This window comes from Electrona antarctica (genome assembly GCF_951216825.1).
Source record: "Electrona antarctica genome assembly, chromosome: 10".
Classification (NCBI taxonomy): domain Eukaryota; kingdom Metazoa; phylum Chordata; class Actinopteri; order Myctophiformes; family Myctophidae; genus Electrona; species Electrona antarctica.
In genome coordinates this window covers 32,730,508-32,755,094 of record NC_136791.1, presented here as the reverse complement: position 1 = coordinate 32,755,094, position 24,587 = coordinate 32,730,508, and the positions used below count along the sequence as shown (strand labels likewise).

Below are 24,587 nucleotides of genomic sequence, written 5' to 3'. Positions count from 1 at the left end.
CCGCGGGCCATTTGCGGCCTGCGGAGCGCCCCTTGTGGCCCATGGACGAATTTTAAAAATAATAATAACTTTTAATTAATAAAAAAATAAAAAACCCAATTTTTGCGCGTGCAGACTCGGCCCCCAGCCTGGTACCCTAGTCAAAATATGGCCCTTGAGGAAAGTTAATTGGGGAACCCTGTGCTAGAGGATCACCAAAATAGCAGTGTTCATCTTTCAGAAGCATGACTGTACGGCAAATTCCATGGCAATCCAGCCAGTAGTTTCCAAGACCAAAATGTTGTATGGAAGCAGGACCGACCAACATTGCCATCCTTAAAGAGCCCCACCACTACTGGGACAAAAACAACTTTTTCGCTTGACTGCAGTACTGTCTATTTAAAAATCAATGCATTATGATTATGCATGATCAAGGATTATGCAACCTCAAAAGGCTCACAACACAATTACTTCAGCATGTGGAGCAAGTGCACTTCCTCCAATTGCCTCCTTGGCTGTGGTTGTCACAATTACTTTATTTTGGCCACAGAAAGATCTATTATCCTTTTACTAATTAAGCACATGTAACTTTTCTCTTCTACCCTGGATTTGCTGACATTTTTACCATTGAACTAATGGAGCTGGCCTGCTTACGGTACATTGAATCTTGACCATCAGGTCAAAATCCGTGTCAGATCCTGTGTCTAGGTGAGATATGACCTTTTACACAATTTTAACGTCTCAACAGAAATGTGGGGAGACAATATAACCACCCCAATAACCCCAGTTATATTGTATTAACATACTCTACCATACAGATTGGACAAAATTGCATTGTATTCATTAAGAAAACGTTACATAGTGAGGCTTTAAGAATGCTGATTTTCAAATTCTTTAAGCCATGGTTGCAATTCCCTGCCTGCGCTGTGATCCTCTGCTTTAGCCGTCTAAATAACTGTGGGAGCATGCCATTAGCATCGGCCTACATGACTTGTCCTATTATGAAGCCTGATGGTTATACCACATAGACGACCTGCACTATGGGGTCAGTGAGTAAAGGGCTTGATATACTTTGTTACGTGTGGTGTCATGCAGCAGAAAATAGCAGATCTATGCATGGCAATGGTCACAAGATATGATCATCAGATGCATGTCTTCAGGTTAACTGTCAAACAAGAGTAGAGAGGAAGAGGAGGAGTTGAGTGAACCATTACCTGTCATCTTCCATCTTTGGACATGAGTACCTGTCATATCTCCTCTTCTCGCTCTCCCTACTTCAGTTTCTTTGTCTGTCTCCTAAAATAAACCTCAGTAGCGATGAGACATGTGTCGTTTGAAAACACAGCATTCCTCTTTACAGAAGGTAGGTTAGAGGTTATGTTCGGCTTCCTCTTTACGGAAGGTAGGTTAGAGGTTATGTTCGGCTTCCTCTTTACAGAAGGTAGGTTAGAGGTTATGTTCGGCTTCCTCTTTACAGAAGGTAGGTTAGAGGTTATGTTCGGCTTCCTCTTTACAGAAGGTAGGTTAGAGGTTATGTTGGGCTTCCTCTTTACAGAAGGTAGGTTAGAGGTTATGTTCGGCTTCCTCTTTACAGAAGGTAGGTTAGAGGTTATGTTCGGCTTCCTCTTTACAGAAGGTAGGTTAGAGGTTATGTTCGGCTTCCTCTTTACAGAAGGTAGGTTAGAGGTTATGTTCGGCTTCCTCTTTACAGAGGGTAGGTTAGAGGTTATGTTCGGCTTCCTCTTTACAGAAGGTAGGTTAGAGGTTATGTTGGGCTTCCTCTTTACAGAAGGTAGGTTAGAGGTTATGTTGGGCTTCCTCTTTACAGAAGGTAGGTTAGAGGTTATGTTCGGCTTCCTCTTTACAGAAGGTAGGTTAGAGGTTATGTTCGGCTTCCTCTTTACAGAAGGTAGGTTAGAGGTTATGTTCGGCTTCCTCTTTACAGAGGGTAGGTTAGAGGTTATGTTCGGCTTCCTCTTTACAGAAGGTAGGTTAGAGGTTATGTTGGGCTTCCTCTTTACAGAAGGTAGGTTAGAGGTTATGTTGGGCTTCCTCTTTACAGAAGGTAGGTTAGAGGTTATGTTCGGCTTCCTCTTTACAGAAGGTAGGTTAGAGGTTATGTTCGGCTTCCTCTTTACAGAAGGTAGGTTAGAGGTTATGTTCGGCTTCCTCTTTACAGAAGGTAGGTTAGAGGTTATGTTCGGCTTCCTCTTTACAGAAGGTAGGTTAGAGGTTATGTTCGGCTTCCTCTTTACAGAAGGTAGGTTAGAGGTTATGTTCGGCTTCAAGTGTGCTTTTTTCTCCTTGTCCCGTTTTCTTTTTCCTTGCTCATTCATTCCCCATTTTTCCTCCTCTCTAAATCAGGGTGACAACCTTGGTCTCATCCCGGCAATTAACATGACCCAAGCCAGCGCATAGTTAATGGAAGACTGCATGAGCCACTGCCACGGTGCTATGTCCATTAGAACAGATGAAGGGAGGGCTGCATTAAACAAAACAGTGGACAGGATGAGGCGGTCGTCACACACAAAATAGTGATGGGGCTTAGAGTGGGGCAGACCAGACATGAAGGCCTTTGCATCTCTCCTGTCACGCGGAATACAAACCCAAGACCTGACAACACTGCACAACCCCCCCCCACTCCCCCCTATGTTCTCCCAAGTCTCCTTGCGTCCTCCTTTCCTTCAACAGTGTCAGAAGCAATAAAGGCGCGTTACATCTAAGGACTGACAAGCACTGGCTTTGCTGGCGGCAGGTGGAAGCGTGGCCTAGCATATGCTTCCGCTAAACCCGCCAAATCCACACCTCATCAAAATGCAAAGACCCCCACCACCACTTCCCTACTGTTACTCGGCTCCAGCTTCTGCCTGCTAGTGACACCTGTGGACAAAAAGTGACACAACGCTTAATATTTCATGGGCTGTGCACACTGGTGCGCGTAATCCAAAGTGAATTCCCTCAGAGCTCTCGCATTTACATGAAATCAAGTCACTCCGCATCAGTCACGTCACCTGCACACACACACACACACTTCCTACAGCCAATGAGAGAAAGGACAAGAAGTGGCTGTATCATTCATGAGGGCTAAAGCCAACATGTTCAGGAGCGAGTGAGTGCATGTGAGCAAAAGAGAAATTTCCTGTCATCCTTATTCTTCCTCCTTGCTTTAGTTCCGGTAAGTGCCATGACAACTAAATGGATGTTTCGGCTCATCGTGTTTGCATGGATTTCAGAGCGCGTGGCTAAAGGGTGAGAACCAGCACTGTGCATGCGTGTGTGCGTGTCCCAACTGGCCTCCTGGCACCGAGGCGTCTCCACTCAAAGCAGGGAATCTGCACATACGGTACAAGTCCATTCCGTCTCCTAGTGCCATGCCAGCTCAAATGCTGTCAATTAGCCGACAGTGGGAAAAATACATAACTTATTAATGGCTGGCCAACAAAAGAGAACCCCAAAGAGACAGTGAGAGCTCAGCATAAATAAGATGTTTTAAAAGCCGGCTTGTGACTAAGAGTGCTTGACAGGGTGAGCCGGGCAAGACATTGTGAATTCTGACAGGGGTGTCAGCTCTCACAGCGCCGCTTAACTGTCACCGAGATGATTTTCCCCCAAAGCTCATCAAATACTAAACATGGATTTAAAGGTAAAGCAAGGGGAGGGGTGGGACTAGAGCCCATAGATTTGATCCAGAACTTGGGGACAGGCAGGCACTGGAGCAAAATGACATTTGACCCTTTCGCCTCCAGCCTGTGCATGTGTAGGTGCACGTGCACTGTGCGCGCCCTGGTATGTGACATGCCTTGGGCTACTGAACCTCCCTAGTGTCCTCAAGGAACCCCCAGGCTTCTGCCATGAAGCAGACACCAGGTCAACACACCCACCCTCTCTGTGCCCCTTTATCGACTAGTCAAACTCAAAGTGAAGTTGTCATAATTCATTTATGTCAAAAACTTTGATTCTTGTGGTGTAATACATTCTATAATAAAGTCTGTCTTTCCTACCATCTGTCTCTACTACACTTTCCCACTTTCAAACTCAATAAAGACAAATTCAACATAGCTTTTCATAATTCAGAGGACTAAAATAAAGCATATGAACTAGCATTTGGAAATGGAGAGGTGAGTCTGTGTCATTTGGGGGCAGGCTGTCCAGAGAATGGCTGACATCAAGTAATAATCCCTTTGTGTGTGTCTGTGTGTGACAGTGTGTCTGTGCGTGCGTGCGTGATAACTTCGGTTTGTGTGATTATGTCTTCTAACTTTCAGGCAGGGATCAGACTTCTTTGCCCATGACTGCCCTGAACTTTGTGTAATCCCTCCCAGAGGGGTCACTCATTCATATTTGAGGAGAATTCTCTTCTAAAAGCCCTTTCTGGGGCAGAGGGCTGATGAAATCATAACCCACAAAAAACCATGTACAATTTTCAATGTAGGCATTTAGCAGACTCACTTAACCAGAGCGACTTACAATAAGCAAATGCAGAGTGTGTGTAGTGTAGTGCCTCAGTAAACTAGGATCACAAGTAAACCAAGCATCAGTTGTCTACACAATATTCTATCAAAATAATAATTTGTAGTTTTGTACTATAGCATACCTCCAGGTAGGTGAACTACAAATCTGGCGAAGCATCTGACTAAATAACCTGCCATCTAAATTTGGCTGTGCCTCGTCACCTCTCCCGTTTGTGATATTCATAGACAAGATCTCAAGGCGAAGTAGTGGGTGAGAGAGTATAGTATACGGTTCGGTGAGCTAAGGGTTGCATCACTGCTTTTTGCAGAGGATGTGGTCCTGATGGCACCATCGGTCCAAGACCTTCAGCTCTCACTGGATCGGTTCGCAGTAGAATGTGCGGCGGCTGGGATGAGGATCAGCATCTCCAAATCTGAAGCCATGTGGTTCTCATCGGGAAACTGATGGATTGTGCAGTCCAAGTAGGGAATGAGACTTTGCCCCAGGTGACGGAGTTTAAGTATCTCGGGGTCTTGTTCACAAGTGAGGGGAGGACGGAGCAGGAGATCAGCCGGAGAATCAGAGCAGCGGGGCGGCATTGCAGTCGCTGTGCCGCACAGTTGTGATGAAAAGAGAGCTGAGCCAGAAGGCAAAGCTGTCTATCGACCGAGCAATCTTCATTCCTACTCTCATGGTCATGAAGTGTGGATCATGAACAAAAGAATAAGATACAAGCAGCAGAAAAGAGTTCTCAGACGGGTGGCTGGCATCTGATAGGGTGAGAAGTTCAGTCACACGAGAGAGACTCGGAGTAGAGTCGCTGCTTCTTTGCTTGGAAAGGAGCCAGGTGTCTCATTGGAGCGTCTCCCTAGGGAGGACCTCGTTGCACGTCCCACTGGGAGGAGACCCTGGCAGTGGGGCAAACCAAGGACCAGATGGGGGAATTACACATCCACACTGGCCTGGGAATGCCTCGGAATCCTCCAGGAGGAAGTTGCTCATGTTGCTCTGGAGAGGGAACACTGGAAATCTCTGATGCAATTGTTGCCCCCGCGACCTGACTCCGGTTAAGTGGTTGAAGATGGTTGGATGGATGGATTGTGGTCAAGAAAAACAAGCCTGGGGTCACAGGCTGGCCTAGCAGTCCAGGCACATACAGCGTGTCGCAGGTTAGAAATCCTGAGCCATACGACCTTTGCTACGCTACCACGTCAAGGCAGATGGCCGCCCACCCTAGAGCCTGGGTCTGCCTGACGTTTCTTCCAGTTAACACAGCCGACGCTAATCGCGTATCAATACGTTATCAATTAATCAAACGTCCGGTGCGAACCACGTATCCATACGTTTTAATCACTTTTTTATAGCATACTTTCATTCATCTTTTTACCCACCCGGACAATGAAGAACCATCCCCCTGTCATTGCTGCTTAGTCCCGCTCACTTGATCAGAAAAAAAAAAAAAAAACCCTCCCCTCCTGAAAACAGGAGGGCGGGCCGCTTTACGTGTAAGCCAGTGTAAAATGGACGCGCCCATGGAATGATCTAGTCGGTGTGTGAAAAGAATCAAATTTCACCTAACCTCGCCTCACCAGGCTTTCACCCAACACTATAATACTCGATTCCCCCCTCCCCTCCTGTTTCTCCTGCAGGAGGAGGGCCTTGCGAGATGGGGGCTCTGCTCTGTCTTGGAAAAAAACATGAACGGAACGCTGTTACGCTGCCTAACACATCTACACCAGATCGGCATTGCACAACGTCTGCAACACACATGGACAGATGCATGTTTACTTCTTCATACTGTAGCGACCAAACGATCCCCGAGCCTACAATACTACGAACTAACAAACGAACTACAGTATCGAGAGGGGCCGCCATGACAACAGACAGTCTACCGTTGGGGGATCACGTATCGCCATGCAGAGCCGTCATAATCAGAGATCGCTCGGACGTGTGATTGTAACGCTTTTTTATTCATTATAATTGTAGTGATAAGACCGCAATGAACGCGTCGGGGACGTAATCGACCCGGGTGTAATGTATAACGAACTTTTCCGCGTCCTAAACCGTGCATGCCCAGGCATGTTCCCCTATACTAGCTTGAAAAACAAAATCAGCTGATGATAACGCGTCTCACCGTTATACTATAGTTCTGAAACCGAACGGTGGAATGGGACTTTTTATAGCCGTACGGATCAAGACTTTTGCTGCCCAATGTGCCCATGACCCCCCCCCCCCCCCCCCCCAATGTTACTGCGATCAAAACAATGAAAGCAGTGAATCATCATCATCATCTAAAGAAAGCAGAGTTATGAAGGTTTATAGTCAGACATTGACAGGCAGATATAACAATAAACACAATAAATATGCTATACATCCTATACACCGAATGAAAGCCCTGAATGTGTACTTTTACGAGGAAAAGAGTAAACATTGAACCCATGTACAGTTTGTCATAAATTGGTTACTGGGTGGATGCACATTGCGCCCACCAGATATAACTGCAGAGAAGACATGGACCCGAACTCAATATTCACAAAATAGGGCCTATAGCGACATATAAATACTATATACCGTATGAAACAGAAGACTCTCTGCTTTCATAAGAAAAAAACTTCTACTGTAGTAATAATAAAAATCACACCCATGTGAAGTGAGTGGTGCAACTCTGTCCCATATTCTGTTCTCTGCTTATTCAATACTGCTCGCTATATACGGACTGAGGCAGAAAGTCATGTAAACCTTTTATTTACAGTTTGGTCTGTAAACTTCTACTGTAATAATAAAAATCCCACCCCTGTTTAGTGAGCGGTGCAACTGTTCTCTACAGTTGCAATTTATATGTCGCTATAGGCCTTATTTTGTGAATATTGAGGAGTTCACGTCCATGTCTTCTCTGAAGTTATCTGGTGGGCACAAGCTGCATTCAATAACCAATTACTGTCTAACTGTAGATGGGATCAATGTATACTGTTTTCCTCGTAAAAGTACACATTCAGGGCTTTCATTCGGTGTATAGGATGTATAGGATATTTATTGGGTTCAATTTTATATCTGCCTGTCAATGTCTCTGACTTTAAACCATCCATAACTCTGCTCGCTGTTCAAGATAACCACAAAGCCAACTCGGATGATGACAAATCATGACAATAAACAAAAGAAATGGGTAGAACAAATAATTAGAAAGAAAAAAAAGGGCAGGGTAAAACACCCTTTTTGTTGTTTTTCTTCTTTCTAATAATTTGTTCGACCCAAAAACCTTTGTTTATAGTCATGATTTTGTCACCATCCGAGTTGGCTTTGTCCGAGGGTTACAGGTCTATTATACTTTTTGAAACGTCTATGGGAAAGATTTAATGGGAAATTCTCTTCCGGGTTGCTCGTCGTCATGAAAGGTGCTCTATAGATTATGGATTCAGTACCGTGCCCTCATCCAATTTCTTGAAAAATCTAGTTATAAATGGATGTGTGTGTGTGTGTGTGTGTGTGTGTGTGTGTGTGTGTGTGTGTGTGTACCTGCAGGGTTGCGGTCCTTCACAGGCTGCACAAGGAGGGGCCAAAAGAAGTGAGGCCTTAAGGGTAGACCCTGCTCCTTCACTGCCTTCATCAGTTCATAGGAAAAACCTGAAAATAAATCATAATCATAAAAGGTCAGTAAATGTTTGGTGCAATGGTGGCAACTTCACTGGTTAACTCTACTGGTCAAGCTTAGTTAACAGCAGTAATTTTCCCAGTTGTGGCATGACTTGTCTATGTCTAAGCTACATTCTGTTCCGGATCTTGAAAAGTGCATCCCCAATTCAGTAATTTGTTCCAGCTTTTCATGACCATGAGGAGTTTGTATAGTAACGTCGTTACGGCAGGGCAATCTGTATAGGCATAGGCCCTCATTTATCAACGCGGTGTACGCCCAAATATGGGTGCACGCCGGAATTTTCAGCATTTATCATTCCAGCATGAACTTGAACGTGCGCCCGGCCAAATATCATGTCTGAACTGTCGTAGGCTTTGTTCATCTGTTTATCTGTCGTAGAAAAGCGGAGCAGCATTGTCTGACCAGCTGACAGGCTGTCAAAGGCATCTAAACATATGTTTTCACTTCTAAAATGTATATAAAACTAATACATATTATGTGAAAAAAAGATATTTTGTAAAGGCATGTCCTATGAAATTGGTAGGATATTTATCATATTTCCAAGTGTACAAGCAATTAAAATCACGCAATTAAAAACAATGTTGCAAGTTGGATGCTTAAACTTGTAGTGAAATGAAAAATGAGCAGCATACCTAACAATGGATGCCAAAAAAGGGTACATTTTCATTTGTGTCCATAAAAATCGAATTTTAATTAAACTGCGTGATGACGTGTCGAGGCCCACATCGATAAAAGCCAATAAAAATGAAGCTCGCCCGTTTGATTCCCCATATCTGCACATCTGTCCAACACAGCTGCTACTGATTACAGAAATCCTCCGTTTTTATTCCCATTCAAGATAACATCCAGACAGTGTATTACTTGGTTTAAACTTAATCATCACGCTAAAATATGTATCTGAAAACATTATAGGGTAGAAATAAGCCACATAGCAGTAAACTGGTACAGCTGGCCGACTATCTGACAAACACACTCCATGCGTCCTGCGTGTAGCATAGCTAGTCCCTAGCTACCGTCCCATCGCCTGAAGGGATGCGACGCTCTGATTGGTTCAGAAACTTCAGAGCCAGCGTTTCAAGCTGAAACTTCAAAATAAAATGCCCACCATTTCCGTTTCACTACACCTTTAAGCCATTTAAACTGTGTTTTGCATGAGCGCATAGGCCTATACATGCGAGGATTTGCACTGCCTGTGCTGGAATAGTTTCATGACATGGAGAGGCATTTGAGGGAGACTGCAGTGCTGCAGGCAGCTAGAGAGTCAAGTCCCCCAACGGGTAGGTTACTGCAATCTACAGCAGGCCCATGTCTTTCTCGAGTTACGGTATGTGCAATCTCCTAGCAGCTCGTCTCGTCCTCGTTTAAGGACAAACATGGCGCGTCGCTCGAATGCCAAATGTGCCGAGCCAGCGCAAGTGGGGACCGCATCCGCATCTAGGTAGGCTAGGTAGGCTAACCCAGCCAGCCCACCACCACCAGTACCACATAAGGTTTAGGCTGCGCATGCATTGACAGCCCAGCCACTGCAGCGGCTGCCAGCGAGGCAATCTAATATAGACTGTCATAAATGTGCATGGTCACGGTGTCACGGACCACAGGGACAGAGACAGACAGGACAGGAGGAGGAGATGCAGCTATTTGCAAATTACGGGCTGTGCACGTCCAAACTCATTTCCGAAATTCCAATGACATATGTGAGATCATAATTGTTATTTAATTCATGGTTCACAGGTTCAGGTTTTCGTTCGCCAATATATCTTGTTGTATATTAAATTAATAAAGACTAATTCATTTATACAACTAACAATAACAACACACAGTGACACTGACAGTTGCTTGCAAGTTGCGTGCCGTATGTGCGTGCATGCGTGCGTGTGTGTTAGGGGGGGGGGGGGGGGAGGCCGCAGCGAGGCGAGCGGGGGAAACTTTTTAAATTTGCTTTTTCCATCATGTAACTATGGTTTCCGTACATCGTTTGGTTGTATTGCAGTTGTTCATGCTTGAGTTCATAGGGCGTGCCAGATTGATTTCAGCCGTCACATTTATTGTCTCCACCAGGCCGAAGGCATGGGGAGGGAGTATGTTTTGCACTCCGTCCGTGTGTCCGTGTGTCCGTCCGTCCGTCTGTGAACAGCTAATCACCGGCACCGTTAACCCGGTCAATGCCAAATTTTGCACACACACACTCCCTGGATGCCAACGATGAACCTCTGCCCCAAAATTTCCAGAATGGCCTGTTATAGCGCCACCAGGAGGCCGCTTTGTGCAAAACAAGTTTTTGGACAGTCCACCTACAGATTTTGTCCAAACATCACGCAAATTGGTACACAGTCTCTCTAGAGCCATTCAATGAAACAGCTCTTTCAGATTTCTCAGACTCCATCCTGATTGGCTAAGATTGGCTTCCAAAGTTCGCAGTAGTACTCTGTTTCAAACAAAATGCTGCAAATCATGAACACATCGTGTGATTTCCGTGAAATTGTGCACGCACATTCCCACTAGGCTGAGGAAGAAATACCACATGAACATTTTCAACTCAGCCTCATGGTGGCGCTATAATTGGCCGAAAAGTGTTTTTACCTCTAACTACACGGATCTGTGGATAACTTTGTATGCCAACTCCCTAGAGAACAAGGAAAAACCTTTGCCTGGAACTTTTTCACATCTGCTCTTTATAGCGCCACCAGGAGGCCGACATATGTAAAACACATTTTCTAATATTACTCCTTCAGATTTTATCAAGATTTCACGCAAATCGGTACACATGCTCTCCATAGTCATGTGATCAAGACGGGTTTGTTTGATTTCTCATAATCCACCCTCATTGGCTACGATTGGCTTCTAAACTTTACAGGAGTAGACGGCTTTGTACCCGTTTTGTACAAATCGCCACAACTACTCAACACAGCGTCCGATTGTGGTGAAACTGTGCATGCATATTCCCACTAGGCTTTGGAAGAAATGCCACTTGACAGTTTTCAAATCAGCCTCATGGTGGCGCTGCTACAACAAGCCGCGGCACACACACACACACACACACACACACACACACACACACACACACACACACACACACACACACACACACACACACACACACACACACACACACACACACACACACACACACACACACACACACACACACACACACACACACACACACACACACACACACACACACACACACACACACACGCCCAGAAGGGCACTTTTTCTAGTTAACACTCTTTTTAAGAAATTAAGGAAGGCTCAGATGTTTGCGATCACTTCATAAATGCCAAGCCGACGTCAGTGTACTCCAAAACCGACATAGAGTGTCGGTTTTGAGGCAGATTTTACACTCCATTGATTAATGAGGGCCATAGTGTCAGCCTATATGGGAAAATGTGTCTGTAGTGAGTGAGTGAGTGAGAGTGTGTGTATATGTTTGATGATGTAGTGAGTGAGTGAGCGAGTGAGAGAGAGTGTGAGTGAGTCAGTGTATACCTGTCTTTTTGTCCTCCAGTGCACATAACAGAGTGAACAGCAGTGGTGATGAATGTAGATTGGCATCCTGGAGGTCTTTGCAGTAATCAAGAATCTTCTCCACAGGCTGGAGGTCCACATGCACAAACACACATTCAAAATGATTTCATATTATGCATACGTGATCAATAGTGTGTAATACTAAAATTATCTCCAAGTTCATTTGGGATAAGAAACACCCCCAAATAAGGAAGGGTTTTTGCAGAGGCCTAAATCAGAGGGCGGAATGGGATTTCCTAACTTCAAACTCTATTACTGGGTGTGAAATTTACATGCGCTCTCATTTTGTCTCCAAGATCAATTGCCTACGTGGGCATTTATTGAAGGTCAATGTTGCCCCCCCCAACATCGTTGTCAGCTTTAATCTTTTCCCCAGTGGCCTCTAAATATACTACTTTAAGTTGCCAAAGAATTCCATAGTCTCGCATTCTCTCAAAATTTGGCTCTCAATACGAAGGCATTTCGGTTGGCACCCGGGTTCTGTGCGCGCACCATTGGTCGCTAACCATGCTTTTTCGCCTTCCCTTTCTGACTCGTTGTTTAAAGTGTGGCATAGAAATGGTATTCACTCCTTCAAAGATCTTTATATTGATGGGTTATTTCCGACCTTTGAACAAATGCGACGCAAATTTAATTTACCCCAATCACATTTTTTTTGATTTCTACAGATATGACATTTTTTTATTTCCAAACATACCTACCAACTCATCAACTGAATCTATATTTCTACCTGACCCGTTAAAATAAATTAAAAAAAGAAAATAAAAATGTCTGTAATTCAGTTGATGTACAACAACTTGTTGGGAAAGTTTGAGAGCAAGAGTGTCTGTCCTGTTTTCTTGTTCATCACATTTTTTATTATGTATTGTATTTGGAACATTTAACCCGTCACTATTATTTTTTTTATATTACTTAATTACTCATTATCTGTCAATGATATTCTGAAGTTGTCATATACAAAATGCCTAATAAAAACTTTTAAAAAAAAGTGTGTAATACCAATTACACATGTTTTTTTGTGTTTCCATTTTATACTTTTGCCTTGCGTTTCCATTTTATACTTTTGCCTTTCATTAAACAGCTGTGGAAATAAAAATCACACCTGTGTGAATTGAGGGGCGCTCTTATCATCAAAATACATCATCTCATTCCGGCCAATGAGAATTTGTGTCCTCACCTCCATGCTCTCTGATAATATGAGTGAGCTGTCTCACTACGTGGAACGCTCACAGCGTTATCATGAGGAGAGCTATATCACAAATCCATGTGTGCGTGTACCTTCTCCATGTTGACAAGGTGTCTGAGGAAGAAGTTGCCCACGTTGGGGCTGTCAGAGTTCACGTCGTCAGCCTGCAGGGTGGGGAATGTCTTAAGGATTGTGAAGGCTGTGTCATCCTGGCCCTGCGTGATCAGGCTCAAACACATGTTCATAGCATCTACAGAAACAAGAGGACATTTCCTTAAGCCACATACAGTATCATACACACATCATACAGCACACACATCCCCGTTTCCCTTTTGTCTTTGATTTGCTTTGATTAGCGAACCAGGAATTGTGAACTTTACTTTACTTGGAGACTGTAAGCGCGATATTTACAAAACTTAGGTTCATAATTACGAAAATTAATTCCAAAATAATTACATCAGTCGGCCTCACGGCGGCGTCTGTGCGATCGAGGCACTTTGCAATTTCCCAGAATTGCACCTTTCCTGTACTACTTTAGTACTTGCCCGATGGGCAAGTGACTCTGAGACCAGACTGATTACACCTCAAAATACATACATCAATAATATCTATTAAATCACATTACCCACACTGTACATCATTTGGTGTTCATATATTCGGACTATATAAGGACTAGTTCTAGACAATTTAGGTATTTATCAGATGCTCCATCAACTTATCAAGTCTCTTACAAAGTGCAAGATCACAGTAAGTGGCATGCCATGAACCAATGGTCAAGTAAATGGAGTGCAAGGAAAACAAGTGCTACAGACTAACTAGGGTACCAGGTAAACATCAATTGACTGCAGTTTCTTTTGAGTGTGACGTCTTTGACCCTCCTGTATCTACTATCTACAGTACATTTGTTGCTCTGCAACCTTATCTAAACTGATGTGCTGCCTTTGACAACGGAACGTCCCTGTCGGGACACATTGAGGACACATTGTATCCTAGTCTCCGTCTAAACAGCATGCCGACATACAGTACTTAGCATGTAATAAATAACATGTTATGTGAGCAAGCATCTATCGAAAATCGAAATAAGCGACAGAAAGAATGAGGAGAGCTTGAAAAGGAGAGTTTTCAGATTGCAGCGTAAAATGAGGCGTGTGTGCGTGCGTGTGACTGTGAGTGTACCTGGTACAAAGCCCCTTTCTTGCCTCATGCACTCCACCAGCTCTGGGATGTGCTGATGGTGTCCAGCCATGGCCAAAGAGAAGATAACCTGCATAAGGTCCCTGTCCATCAGACTGCTGTCTGCAGCCTCCACCGTTTCCATTGTCTGACAGAGAGAGACAGAGACATTAAAGAGGCACACACAAAAATAAAGGAGAGGATCGAGAGGCAAGGGGGCGGGGGGGGGGGGGGGCAACAATGGAAGAACGAGATTTACTTCAACAAAGGCACAATACATAATACACTACAACACAGTAGACATTGATAAGTGAGCTGTGAACTGTCCACAAATAACTGACTGAACACATACACACCTTTTTAATATTCTCCATATCTCCCTTGTCAGCATATGCAGTGAGCAGTGCCACATAAGTGTCTGGACCAGGTTCGATACCCGCTCCACGCATCACAGGAAGGATGTTTACAGCACTTTCCATGTCACTGAACAAAACACACATTTTAATAAAATCATCCCAGCATAAAGTAATGTGGCATGTGAGATAGGCAGTGACAGTTTCAAATATTTGTAATATAAGGTCACTGACCCTGCTTTGGCGTGGCCCGTTAACAGGGAGTTGAACACAGCCTCAGTGATTGGCAGGTCTTTGCTCTTCATGAAACCTAGGATGGTGCTGTAGGACAGGAAGGCAGGAGGCAAAAGAAGTTCATATCGACTAAGGTGTCATTTACATGTTAGTCATTTTGTATGTCCAGGGCATCTTGTTCAAGAATGGTTTGACAACAGACCTTGATTCCTTGGGACACGTAGATTACTTGCCACAGAGCCAATACAGTGTGCGGGATAAAAATCCTTATTTATACTTTGTTGCGCACCAGTGTCACGCACCGAAAATAGCCAATCTACAAGTTCAGAACGCACAGCACTATATATATATATATATATATAAATATCAAAGTATAAATCAAGCCATGGAGGACGATGAATCATGTTGGGTAAAGCTAGTATACAGCCCATCTTTATATCTAGTAATAATTGATACCCAATATCAGCCTCATCGAATCCCAGTCTCATCTTATTTAAGGTGAATGAAGTACTGAGCCTATAAGCATTCCGTTTTGTGGGCAGACTGGGCACACAGTGATCTTACCTGGCTCCCTCGATGTCTCCATTTTGGCAATAAGATGCGATAAGTCTCTGGTAGGTCACCTGGTGGTTAAAATTTTGAGTTAGCAATATAATATTACATAATCAAAATCCTATTAAACAATTAATTGCTTTATTGCGACCAAAGGTCGCAGTTAACTATGGAATTGTGCATTTCCTGTCAGTAGGTCGTGGTGAGAGAGCACGTGACATCACGTGACATCATCAGGGATGGAGCATGTGACATCATCAGGGATGGAGATCCCTGATCTCATCAATATTAAGCCCATATATGGAGATCCCTGATGTCATCAATATTGGCCAGCAACTCTACAACTGACATCAAACCTCAAACCCTTAGATCTCCATATATGGAGGTGACCTGTTCTGACATTCCATATGTTGATTTCACGTAAATTGCACGCTGCGTTCATGATTTGATGCTTTTTGTTCAAAGCGGGCCAATCTTGCAAACCTTGAAAGCCAATGTTAGCCAATTAGGATGGAATATGAAATATCGGACAGATCCGTCTGGAACACATGACTATAGAGATAGTGTGTACAGATTTGCGGGATTTTTGGAGTAATATCCAAAAATGTGTTTTTCAAAAGTTGGCCTCCTGGTGGCACTATAACAGGCCGTTCTGGAAGGTTTGGGGAAGAGGTTCATTGTTGCCAGGGAGTGCGTTAGCAAAATGTTGCATCGACCGGGTTAACGGTGCCAGAGATTATCTGTACACAGATGGACGGACGGACACAAATCACACACACATACACACACGGACGGAGTGCAAAACATACTCTCTCCTAGAGTTCTCATCGGGCCTGAAAATTAAGGCCCGGCCCTACCCTACCCTAACTGGGTCGGCCCGAGGCCCGGCCCGACCCTAACAATTACCATAATGTCAGGCCCGAAAACCCGAAAAAACCCGAGTGGAGAAAAAAAAAGGAAAAAGAAAAATGCCACTATATGGCCACGGCGCCGTGGATTATTGAGACAACCGTGTCAGAGAACGCACTAATAGTCTAGTCGCCGAAATAAAGGATTTATGTAACTCACGTTAATTGGCTGATAATGTTCCATTTTCAACATTCTAATGGTTTCCAGCAATTTCCAGGGGTGAGTAAACATCTTCTGAATCAAAGTAGCAGCGATCCTCTGAAGTGACGCAGTTAATTATGTCCAATAGGCTACTGTCCCGTTAACAAAGTGCAACCTTTTCATCGTTCACCGTTGTGCAACAGTCCCGAACAGAGCTATACAATATTATGACAATTGTCAATTTGGCTATAATCTACTAGGTTACTGTATAGTTTACATTAATCATTGCCTCTCAAACCCACATACCACGCGTAATGTGCGTTGCCTAACCAAAATAACAGACATACAAACCATCAACATGCCGCTCGATGGCGTGTCGAGTCTGTCGACAGCTTGCAGATCTTTTATTTTGGGCAGTGGGCACACAACAGGCGCGCTGCGCTACGATGGGGAAATTAAATAGCTGTAGGCTACAGCGCGCTGCGATACGACTGTAACATTGCTTGGTCATCATGTAACTATATTACGTGTATGCAGGCGCTTTCATAGTTATATGGAGCATTTACCGTGGTGACGTTGATTAGGTAGCCTAATTTAGCTTATTCACCCAGCTGGGTTCAACGAGACAGCAGTGTCTCGTTAAGCCCCGACGTTTCCAAAACGAGCTATTGCGGATGAATCGATGGTCTTATAAAACATTTAAGCATATGGCAAGTTAACTTAAGTTATATAGTTGATGCTGAGCAGTAAGCAGCTCATTTGGTTGGCAAACCAGAGGCCAGCCAGCGGTAGCAAGTTCAACAACCACCGTTCTATTCTGTCACTTTGGTGCGCTGCTGCCTGCTGCTGATCATCGCCTCCTCCTCCTTCAGTCACATATAGTATAATAGCCTAAACTGTAAAAGTTAATCGCCAACATTCACCAGCTCAGCCCTCTTCATATTAAATAAATACATTACACAAACAGAATTGTTATTTTTGTTATAATAAAAAAAAAAAAAAAAGAGAAATCACGGAAAATCACAAAGCCCGAGGCTCGGCCCGGCCCGACTAATTATCGTGCATTTTGGGCCCGGCCCTACCCGAAAATGTCGGGCCGGGTCGGGCCGGGCCGGGTTCGGGCAGAGATTGAGAACTCTACTCTCTCCCCATGCCATCCACATGGTCTGGTGGAGACGATGAACAAAACAAAAAAAGGAATCAAAAGAAAGCTGTGAGAAGTTTTACAGAGTTATGTGTACCCTGCCTGCAATACATACTCTGTTGGGCGCAACATTAGCAGCTTCCATCTTGGCCAGGAACGTAGTGGGGGAGAACTTGAACTCATTCTGCAGATAAACCTTCAGCAAGGCATTGTAGTGGCTGGAATCATACAATGCACCTAGACAGAGAGATGGGAAAATGCTAATTCAGTACAACATCCCTTATGGAACCAGGGAAACTATACTCTTTTCGGAATTACATCCATTTGTTTCATTTCAACTTGCACTAAGAATTTTATTGTGGTAATTGGGAAACCAAGCCATGGCGAGGGACTGACTGCCTTAAAATGTCTGCACTTTATGCCCAAGTGATCACTGACCAAAATAGTTCCTTCATTACATTGTGATGCATTCAAAATTTCTCACAAACTTTGGAGAGCTGAATTGTATTTACCGTCTTTGTACTTTTTTGAGTTAGGGGGTTGGGTGGGAGGGCGTGTGTTTGTCTTGTGGGTTTTTTTGAGGGTTTCTATTACTGACTGTTTACCTTTCCTGTGACAATCCTTCAATAACAATTATGTTAAAAATAAATAGCCGATCTACAAGTTCACAATGCGTCGACAAGCTAAGATCTGAAGATTTTTTAAAGATTTTTATACATTTTACATACTTGAAAAAGATATATATAACTTTGGAGAGCGACCGATTTATTTCACTATAACAGCGACGACAAGCAAAGATCTGCCATTTTTAAAAGATTTTTATACATTTTACATACTTGAAAAAATATATATAACTTTGGAGAGTGACCGAATTATTTCACTATAACAGTTTAACCTGAACACCATTCCCAGGTCAACCATACTGTGATACAGCAACCTAAACAATAGGACGGTTAAAGAAGGGTGTGGGTGTCCTATGGCGTGTTCCCATACCCAGCTCCTGTAGCTTGTCCCAGATGCGGTGTGCGAGCTCTGTGCGCTCTGCATATGCCATCTCTGGCATCAGACTGCCACAGCTACGCAACAGCAGAAGAGCCTGGTTACCACTAGGATAGCCTATACCAAGACAGACAGGGAGATGAAAGAAAGATAGGAAGAAAGATACACATGAGGAACGAACGATGTGAGGAATTAAATAAGGGGACGAAGGATAGGGAGAGAGAAATATAAGTTGGGAAGAATCAAATCATTTTAATTAAGTAAACAAGAGAAATCAAACAACATCCTGAATTATTTTTTGATTGCATCAGTCCAAGAAAACTTCATTTTTCACTGTATAATACATTTGTTTATCTGTACGGTTACATCAGGGATCCTGCCTGATACTGAAGGGTTAGCTAATGCTCAGGCAAAAGATATATGATATATATATATATATATAGATATATAAAATCGTAAATAACATAAAAACCACGGCCCCTCACCCATGATTGACTTTTTTCATTTGTTTATTTTATTTCAAAATGGACATTTTCCAAATTTCACAGATAGAATGGGAAGAATTTGGTCAGCCTTTTAAAGGTAACTTTGAACTTAAGAGTAGCACGGCGGGTGTCTGTCTCCCTGGCTGTCCCGCCTGTCCTATTGGCTGGCCTACCTGTCCTGCAAATGTCGTGGAATATGCGGAGCAACTGGGTCCTAGTGATGCGTCCCGTCTTCTTCACAGAGGTGTCCAACTTGTGCAGGGCCCAATCAAACTGCTGTGCCTGCTTGGAACGCACCCCTAGGCTGGACTCGGCCTCCCTCTGCTCTGTAGAGACAGCGTAGCATCGCATGGTCCCTGATGATGATGATGCACTTGGCCACACGTGCCTGACAGCATAAGGCATGGAGAGGTGGTGGATTCAGGGAAGAGGAGGAAGAGAAAGCCAATAAGCCATGAGGAATGAAATTACAAATTAACAATAATTATCATTTAGTCGCTACTCTCCTTTTGGTTATTTTTTGTCACTGTGTATTTGCAAGTTACGTGAAATGTGTGCATTTATGTGTGCATTTATACCCATACTAAAGCCCAAACCACACCAGTTGCAACTCCTTGCAAGTTGCAACTAGTCAACCACAGCAATGCAACTCCTCCAGAGGTAGAATAAATGTCATTTAATTCATATGACTTGGTACGTCATCAATAATACACATATTATCGGTTACTTAGTGTCCTGAGCAGTAATGATTTCATGTATATTGCACCCACAGCCACTGTTAGCCCATTTCGGGACCCTAGCTGTTTACCTTATTGACAACCATCCCTGTCCCTTCATGGCCTTAATTCTTGCTTATTTACCAAGAGCCATGACCTTGACCATACAATATTACAAATCACTATTAACTCGTAGCCATGCGTGCTAGCCACTGCCAGAATAAAATGTAGCTTAATTATCGAGCCATGGGATCAGTAGACAGACAGGTACCTGCATAGCAAGCTTATAGGCCTGTTTGCAGGTGGCTAGCTAACACACAGGGCTAACGTTATACACAGGCCAGGGACATGCATGATTCACATGAATGACAGTTACCCACGCTGTTAAAAAATAAGTTTCATAAGAAGAAAAATACATTAATTTATAACAAGTTAGACAGCCCTCGCCCCTGATCAAGTTCCCTTATGTAAAAATATATATATATATATATATATATTTGTCATAATACCCCACGTTTGAATGACATCTCATCACAACACACTTCATTAAAAAATAATCGTATTGTTGTCTACACGTGCTGAACCGTAACTGTCATTGACCCTCAATGACATCTAATCCCTTGAATGTGATCACGCATGGACCACAGCTAGCAGGGCTGCGTAGATACCTGGGCGCAGTTCCCACACCGCAGGCAACCTGTCTGGTACACGGCCCGGTTGTTCTGCCACCGACGGCTCCGCCATACAGCCGGCTGAGCGGCGGTCCATTTCGCTTGGTCCCGACGATCTGAAGCGACCCCGAAGGCGAGAATCTGAGGAGCCGGGCTGATCTCAAGAGCGCCGCCATGTTTTTCCAGTAGCAGTGTTCTGCCGGCAGATATAACCTAGCAGATATAAGACTTCCGGTGGACGATCTCTTCAAAATAATAGCGTGTAAACTACTCAAATGGTTGTCCGAGTCTAGTAAGGCCAAATAAATAATGCAAAGGAGAGCATAGTAGTAAATAGTGTGTTTGCAATAATCTTATCAATAACCACTCTTTATATAGGGCTTGGCTGAATCATGCTTGTCACGGATGATGCCATGTCGATCGGCTACTTGAAACGATCATGATAGACAGTCATCTATATGTTCTGGTCGAGCTATATATCCATATATGGAATTCTACATTGGCATGATGTCAGCAGCATGTCATCTCCGTCTGTCGCTTAGAGGTCTGTCGTCTCGTCTCCATCCATATGAGGTCCAAATATGGGGTTGTGTCGTGATGTTGGCTCATAAACAGAACAGAAGTCTTATGTCTGCTCACAGAACGGAGCCGTTTTCGGTCGCAGCATGGAAGGGCATCCGTACCACGTGACCGTTCAAAGACTAGCTATGAGCCAGTTTATAGCATGTTATTACCTTAGAGTATATATTATATACTCTTAAGAGTATATATTATATACTCTAAGGTTATTACCCTTACACTACTAATCAGACAAAACTGATTGACTAAATCAAAAAAACAATCCAATTTGTACCTTCACCTTCATTTGTAAGCCTATTAGGTATACTTTCTTTTGTGATGCATTGAGAAATCCCAACAGAATCTTTAAAATGTCTTATTACAATATGAACTGTTAAGTGAGCACAGACATACACACACGTAGTATGTGACATATCATGTGACAGAAAACCTCCAACTGCTTCTCTTGGGAAGGGACTGCACACTCGAGACAGACAAGACTCACTTAATGCTTCATTTTGTATTATGCCGTGTTTAACAGAAATGCATTTTTGACTCGTGTTGTAATGAGAAATCACAAAAATATTAACATTTTTTATTGCAATATTAAATGTTAAAAATCACACCCGTGTGAAGTGAGGGGCAATCTTATCATACATCATCATACATCATTTCATTCCAGCCAAATCAGAATTTGCGTCCTCACCTTCGCCTTCAATGTTTGTGTTACGCAATGTTTGTGTTTACACGAACACTCAAAATTGTCCATTCTTTGTCAATGGGATTTAATGTTTGTATAGGACAAAGTTTGTGCACATACACCAAAAGGAGCTGGACAAAAATAAGCATAAAGAAAAGGACTTTATTGTCTCAATTCTTCTATCAACACGCTATTCCCCATCCTCTTTCCTTTCTTCCAGCTCTCCTCGACTGATCTCTTCTCTTTCTCCAACGTCATTCTCTTACTGCTCCTTTTACTGTGCTCGTTCCACAACCCAATGGCCAGTCTTCGTATTTCACAGCCGTTGTCAGACACCCAGGCCAGAAAGAATTCACACTTTTTTTTTGACAGGAAGAGCTGCTGTCTCTTTTCTTTTTCCTCCGCTCCTTTAGGTAGAGCTGCTCTGGCCCTGGAAAGCGCTGAGTGGAGCTGACTCAAGGCTGATAAGCAGTATCCAACAGAGTCTGTCCTGCTCCTACCGGTCATGATGTGAGCAACTGCTTCCACTGCCCTGGCTGGTGCATCAGGGTCCTCCTTGTCAAAGTAACCGCCAGCCAAGATGGCAGCCTCTCCACACTCTATGGCCTCTTGAAGAAAGCTGAACACCCTACTTGAGCTCAAGGCTTCAGACACGGCCAGAATCATGTCACAGAACTCAGAAGTCAGTGAGTCAATGTCACCGTTGTAAAGGTGCAGGGTGAAGGCGTAGCCAAAGAGTGCATTGACCAAGCCGTAGCATAAGAGAGGAGATGGACTGGCTGTCAAGGAACTCAACTTTGGAATTTTAACGGAAATAGGAGGGACACTGGGTGAGACTGAATTTGTTACCATGATGTTGTTCGCGTCCTGTCTGTTTTGTCCTTTGGTCTTTCTCAACCTTTTGCCTGAATCAGCCTGGTTATGAGCCATTTCTGGTGGTATGTTAACTTGTTTACCAGTAAGATTGTTAACAAGGCTAGTGCTTCCCCCTTCTCCTGCCTCCAGTTGTCTCTCCTCTTCCGCCTCCAGGACCTTCACCAGTGGCCCATCTCCCTCGTCATGAACTTCCCACCACGGCTTCCAGAGGGGAACCAGCCCACCCAGAGCCCCACCTTTGAGCAGGTTCACAAACCCCTCTTTCTCCTTACTGTTCAGGATTCCCCAAAGTGCCTCTTCCGAAAGCATATCAAGATCTAGCCCTGAGAGTCTATCAGACAAGTCTGTCTCCTCTTCCCCACCTTCAAATGCATCTGCGTCTCCCACACTGGTGGCAGCCAGCAGCTCCCCATCTCCACCCTCCTCTCCATCAAGCTCTTTAAGTTTTCTCAAAATACCCTCCACCTCTGTTGTACTCCCTTCCCCAGACTGTTGAAGCTCAGCTAGCTGGGATAGAAGCTCCAAAACCTGGGCTCCCCTTTTTACCTCTCCACCCCCCTCCTCGTCGCTATCTGAGTCAATGCCCGCCTCTCTTAAAATACTTTCCATCCCACCTTCCAGGCTGTCTGCCTTTTGCCTGAGACCCAGAAGGACATCCTGCATCTTCCTCCTCCCCTCAGCCTCCGTCTGCCCCAAGTCTTTCAGTTCATGTAAAACAGATTCCTTGTAGAACTCCTCAGAGCAAGCACAATGATCCGGACTCCGATAACATGCCAAGCCACAGTAAGGCACATTACACCGAGGACAGGTATAACAGGAAGCTTTCGACTGGCACAGTCCACAGACCAGGGTCTGTCTGTGGTCCTTTCCATCGTCTGGTTTCTTGGCTGGTGAGAGGAATTCTTCCTGGTTGGCACTTCCTCTGGAAGGCAGCACAATTCCATCTGTAGTCACACTTTGGGGTTCGGCTTCATTCCATTCACTGCAGTGGTAATCGCCCTTTGGGGCAATGTCTGTTAACAGACGCCTCACAGATAGAGGGATTCCCTGTCTGCGTATTGGATTCATGGTGGTAGAAATGGCTGGGCCCACGACGTTACAGCAGAACGGGGTAGCAGATGTGAAGCATCAAGTTTAAGGCCAACCTAAACAGAGAATATAAGAAAGAAAGCAGTAATGTAATTTTACTTTACTTGAGTATTGAGTTATAGTCCACTACAACTCAGATACTTTTAATACACTACAATAACAATTATTTGACAACTTTAGGCAGGCTACTACTAGTTACTTTGCAGATTCAAATCATAATTAAAAAACAAAAAACACACATTACACATATTTAGCCAACTCTAGATTCTTTTATAATGGGATGAATCTAATACCTTCCATTGACTCCCCATTCATCCAATTTGCTTTTGCAATCTGCTTGTATTAAACATTAAACTTTGTTGCAAATTGCGGCTAATGTATATTATGTATTATTATTATAGGTTCAGCTACCCAGCAGCACATGCCGTAATTAAAATCTGCCCCACCCCAACTAACAATTAAAGTGATCAAGTACTCAAGTAGCATTTGAATGCAGGACTTTTCAGAGTATGTGGACATTGTGGTATTGATTAGTAAACTGATTAGTTCTTCCACAATCTGAGCTGAGCTCCTTAAGTTTAAGTTTAGTATAGCATAGTAGCACAGATAGTACTGTATTATGTATGTCATACAATGTCCCTATGAATTGAATATGAAGGACTTTACCGCGGAGGAAAGAGGTGAGACTGAGTCTTCTGTATCTAGCCCTGTTTGTTTGAGGTTCTAAACGGATTCTATCTCTGTACAAAAACAAGCTTTAGATGTACATTTAAACTCACCACGAAGGCGCCGATAGTAGTTTGTACTTTGTATTAACGATAAGGTACGATGTATGTAGAATTTATATCTAAAATTTCTGCGTACATAGCAAAACATGGAGCATCTTCAACGTGCCTAGTTTGTTTTGCCGTAAAGTGGTACGTCGCTGTCTGATGACGTCTCGATCGCTGTCGTAAAATATCTGGTAAAATTTATAAAGACGAAATAATATATAAGAAATAATTATATCCCGATATCTTATAACTCTATGGGTTATCCACGCTAGTGACGCTACTGATTTCCAGATACAATATTGGTGAAGTGAGAGGGAAAATGGTAGGGGAATGTTTTGTTGTGTGTCCTCATACATTTTTTGATTATCTGGTATTCTTGTTATGTTGACCATGTCCATGGACATAATGGCCTGGGTG

At 43.6% G+C, this 24,587-nt stretch overlaps 2 protein-coding genes across 5 annotated transcripts in view; both read right to left on the bottom strand.

Moving 5' to 3' along the window:
* The window catches only part of lrpprc (leucine-rich pentatricopeptide repeat containing), a 90,359-nt gene extending 69,959 nt beyond the window's left edge, over positions 1 to 20,400 (bottom strand). The window contains exons 1-11 of one of the 3 annotated variants that reach the window (XM_079512763.1): positions 20,172 to 20,400; positions 18,961 to 19,175; positions 18,297 to 18,419; positions 17,419 to 17,540; positions 15,122 to 15,180; positions 14,558 to 14,644; positions 14,327 to 14,453; positions 13,974 to 14,118; positions 12,890 to 13,047; positions 11,573 to 11,678; positions 7,945 to 8,052 (exon numbers count right to left, since the gene is read on the bottom strand). In XM_079512763.1, the coding sequence (XP_079368889.1) occupies positions 7,945 to 8,052; positions 11,573 to 11,678; positions 12,890 to 13,047; positions 13,974 to 14,118; positions 14,327 to 14,453; positions 14,558 to 14,644; positions 15,122 to 15,180; positions 17,419 to 17,540; positions 18,297 to 18,419; positions 18,961 to 19,175; positions 20,172 to 20,350 (1,429 nt within the window). In that variant the 5' untranslated portion in view covers positions 20,351 to 20,400. The remainder of the gene's footprint in view (positions 1 to 7,944; positions 8,053 to 11,572; positions 11,679 to 12,889; positions 13,048 to 13,973; positions 14,119 to 14,326; positions 14,454 to 14,557; positions 14,645 to 15,121; positions 15,181 to 17,418; positions 17,541 to 18,296; positions 18,420 to 18,960; positions 19,176 to 20,171) is intronic. The other 2 variants (XM_079512762.1, XM_079512764.1) reach the window with 2 other exon arrangements.
* Positions 20,401 to 20,878: 478 nt separating this feature from the next.
* On the bottom strand, positions 20,879 to 24,329 carry LOC306931142 (zinc finger HIT domain-containing protein 2-like). Of its 2 annotated transcripts, none has more exons than XM_079512350.1 (2): positions 24,165 to 24,329; positions 20,879 to 23,453 (listed from the first exon to the last, which is right to left on the bottom strand). In XM_079512350.1, the coding sequence occupies exon 2, from the start codon at positions 23,374 to 23,376 to the stop codon at positions 21,595 to 21,597; it is 1,782 nt and encodes a 593-aa protein (XP_079368476.1). In that variant the 5' UTR covers positions 23,377 to 23,453; positions 24,165 to 24,329; the 3' UTR covers positions 20,879 to 21,594. The 2 variants fall into 2 exon arrangements, with proteins under 2 accessions (XP_079368476.1, XP_079368475.1); XM_079512349.1 differs by having other exon boundaries at positions 24,177 to 24,329.
* Positions 24,330 to 24,587: the final 258 nt, after the last annotated feature.

Bases quoted from the DNA above. Each gene is read 5' to 3' on its own strand.
- LOC306931142 (XM_079512350.1), bottom strand. From the start codon at position 23,376: ATGAATCCAATACGCAGACAGGGAATCCCTCTATCTGTGAGGCGTCTG.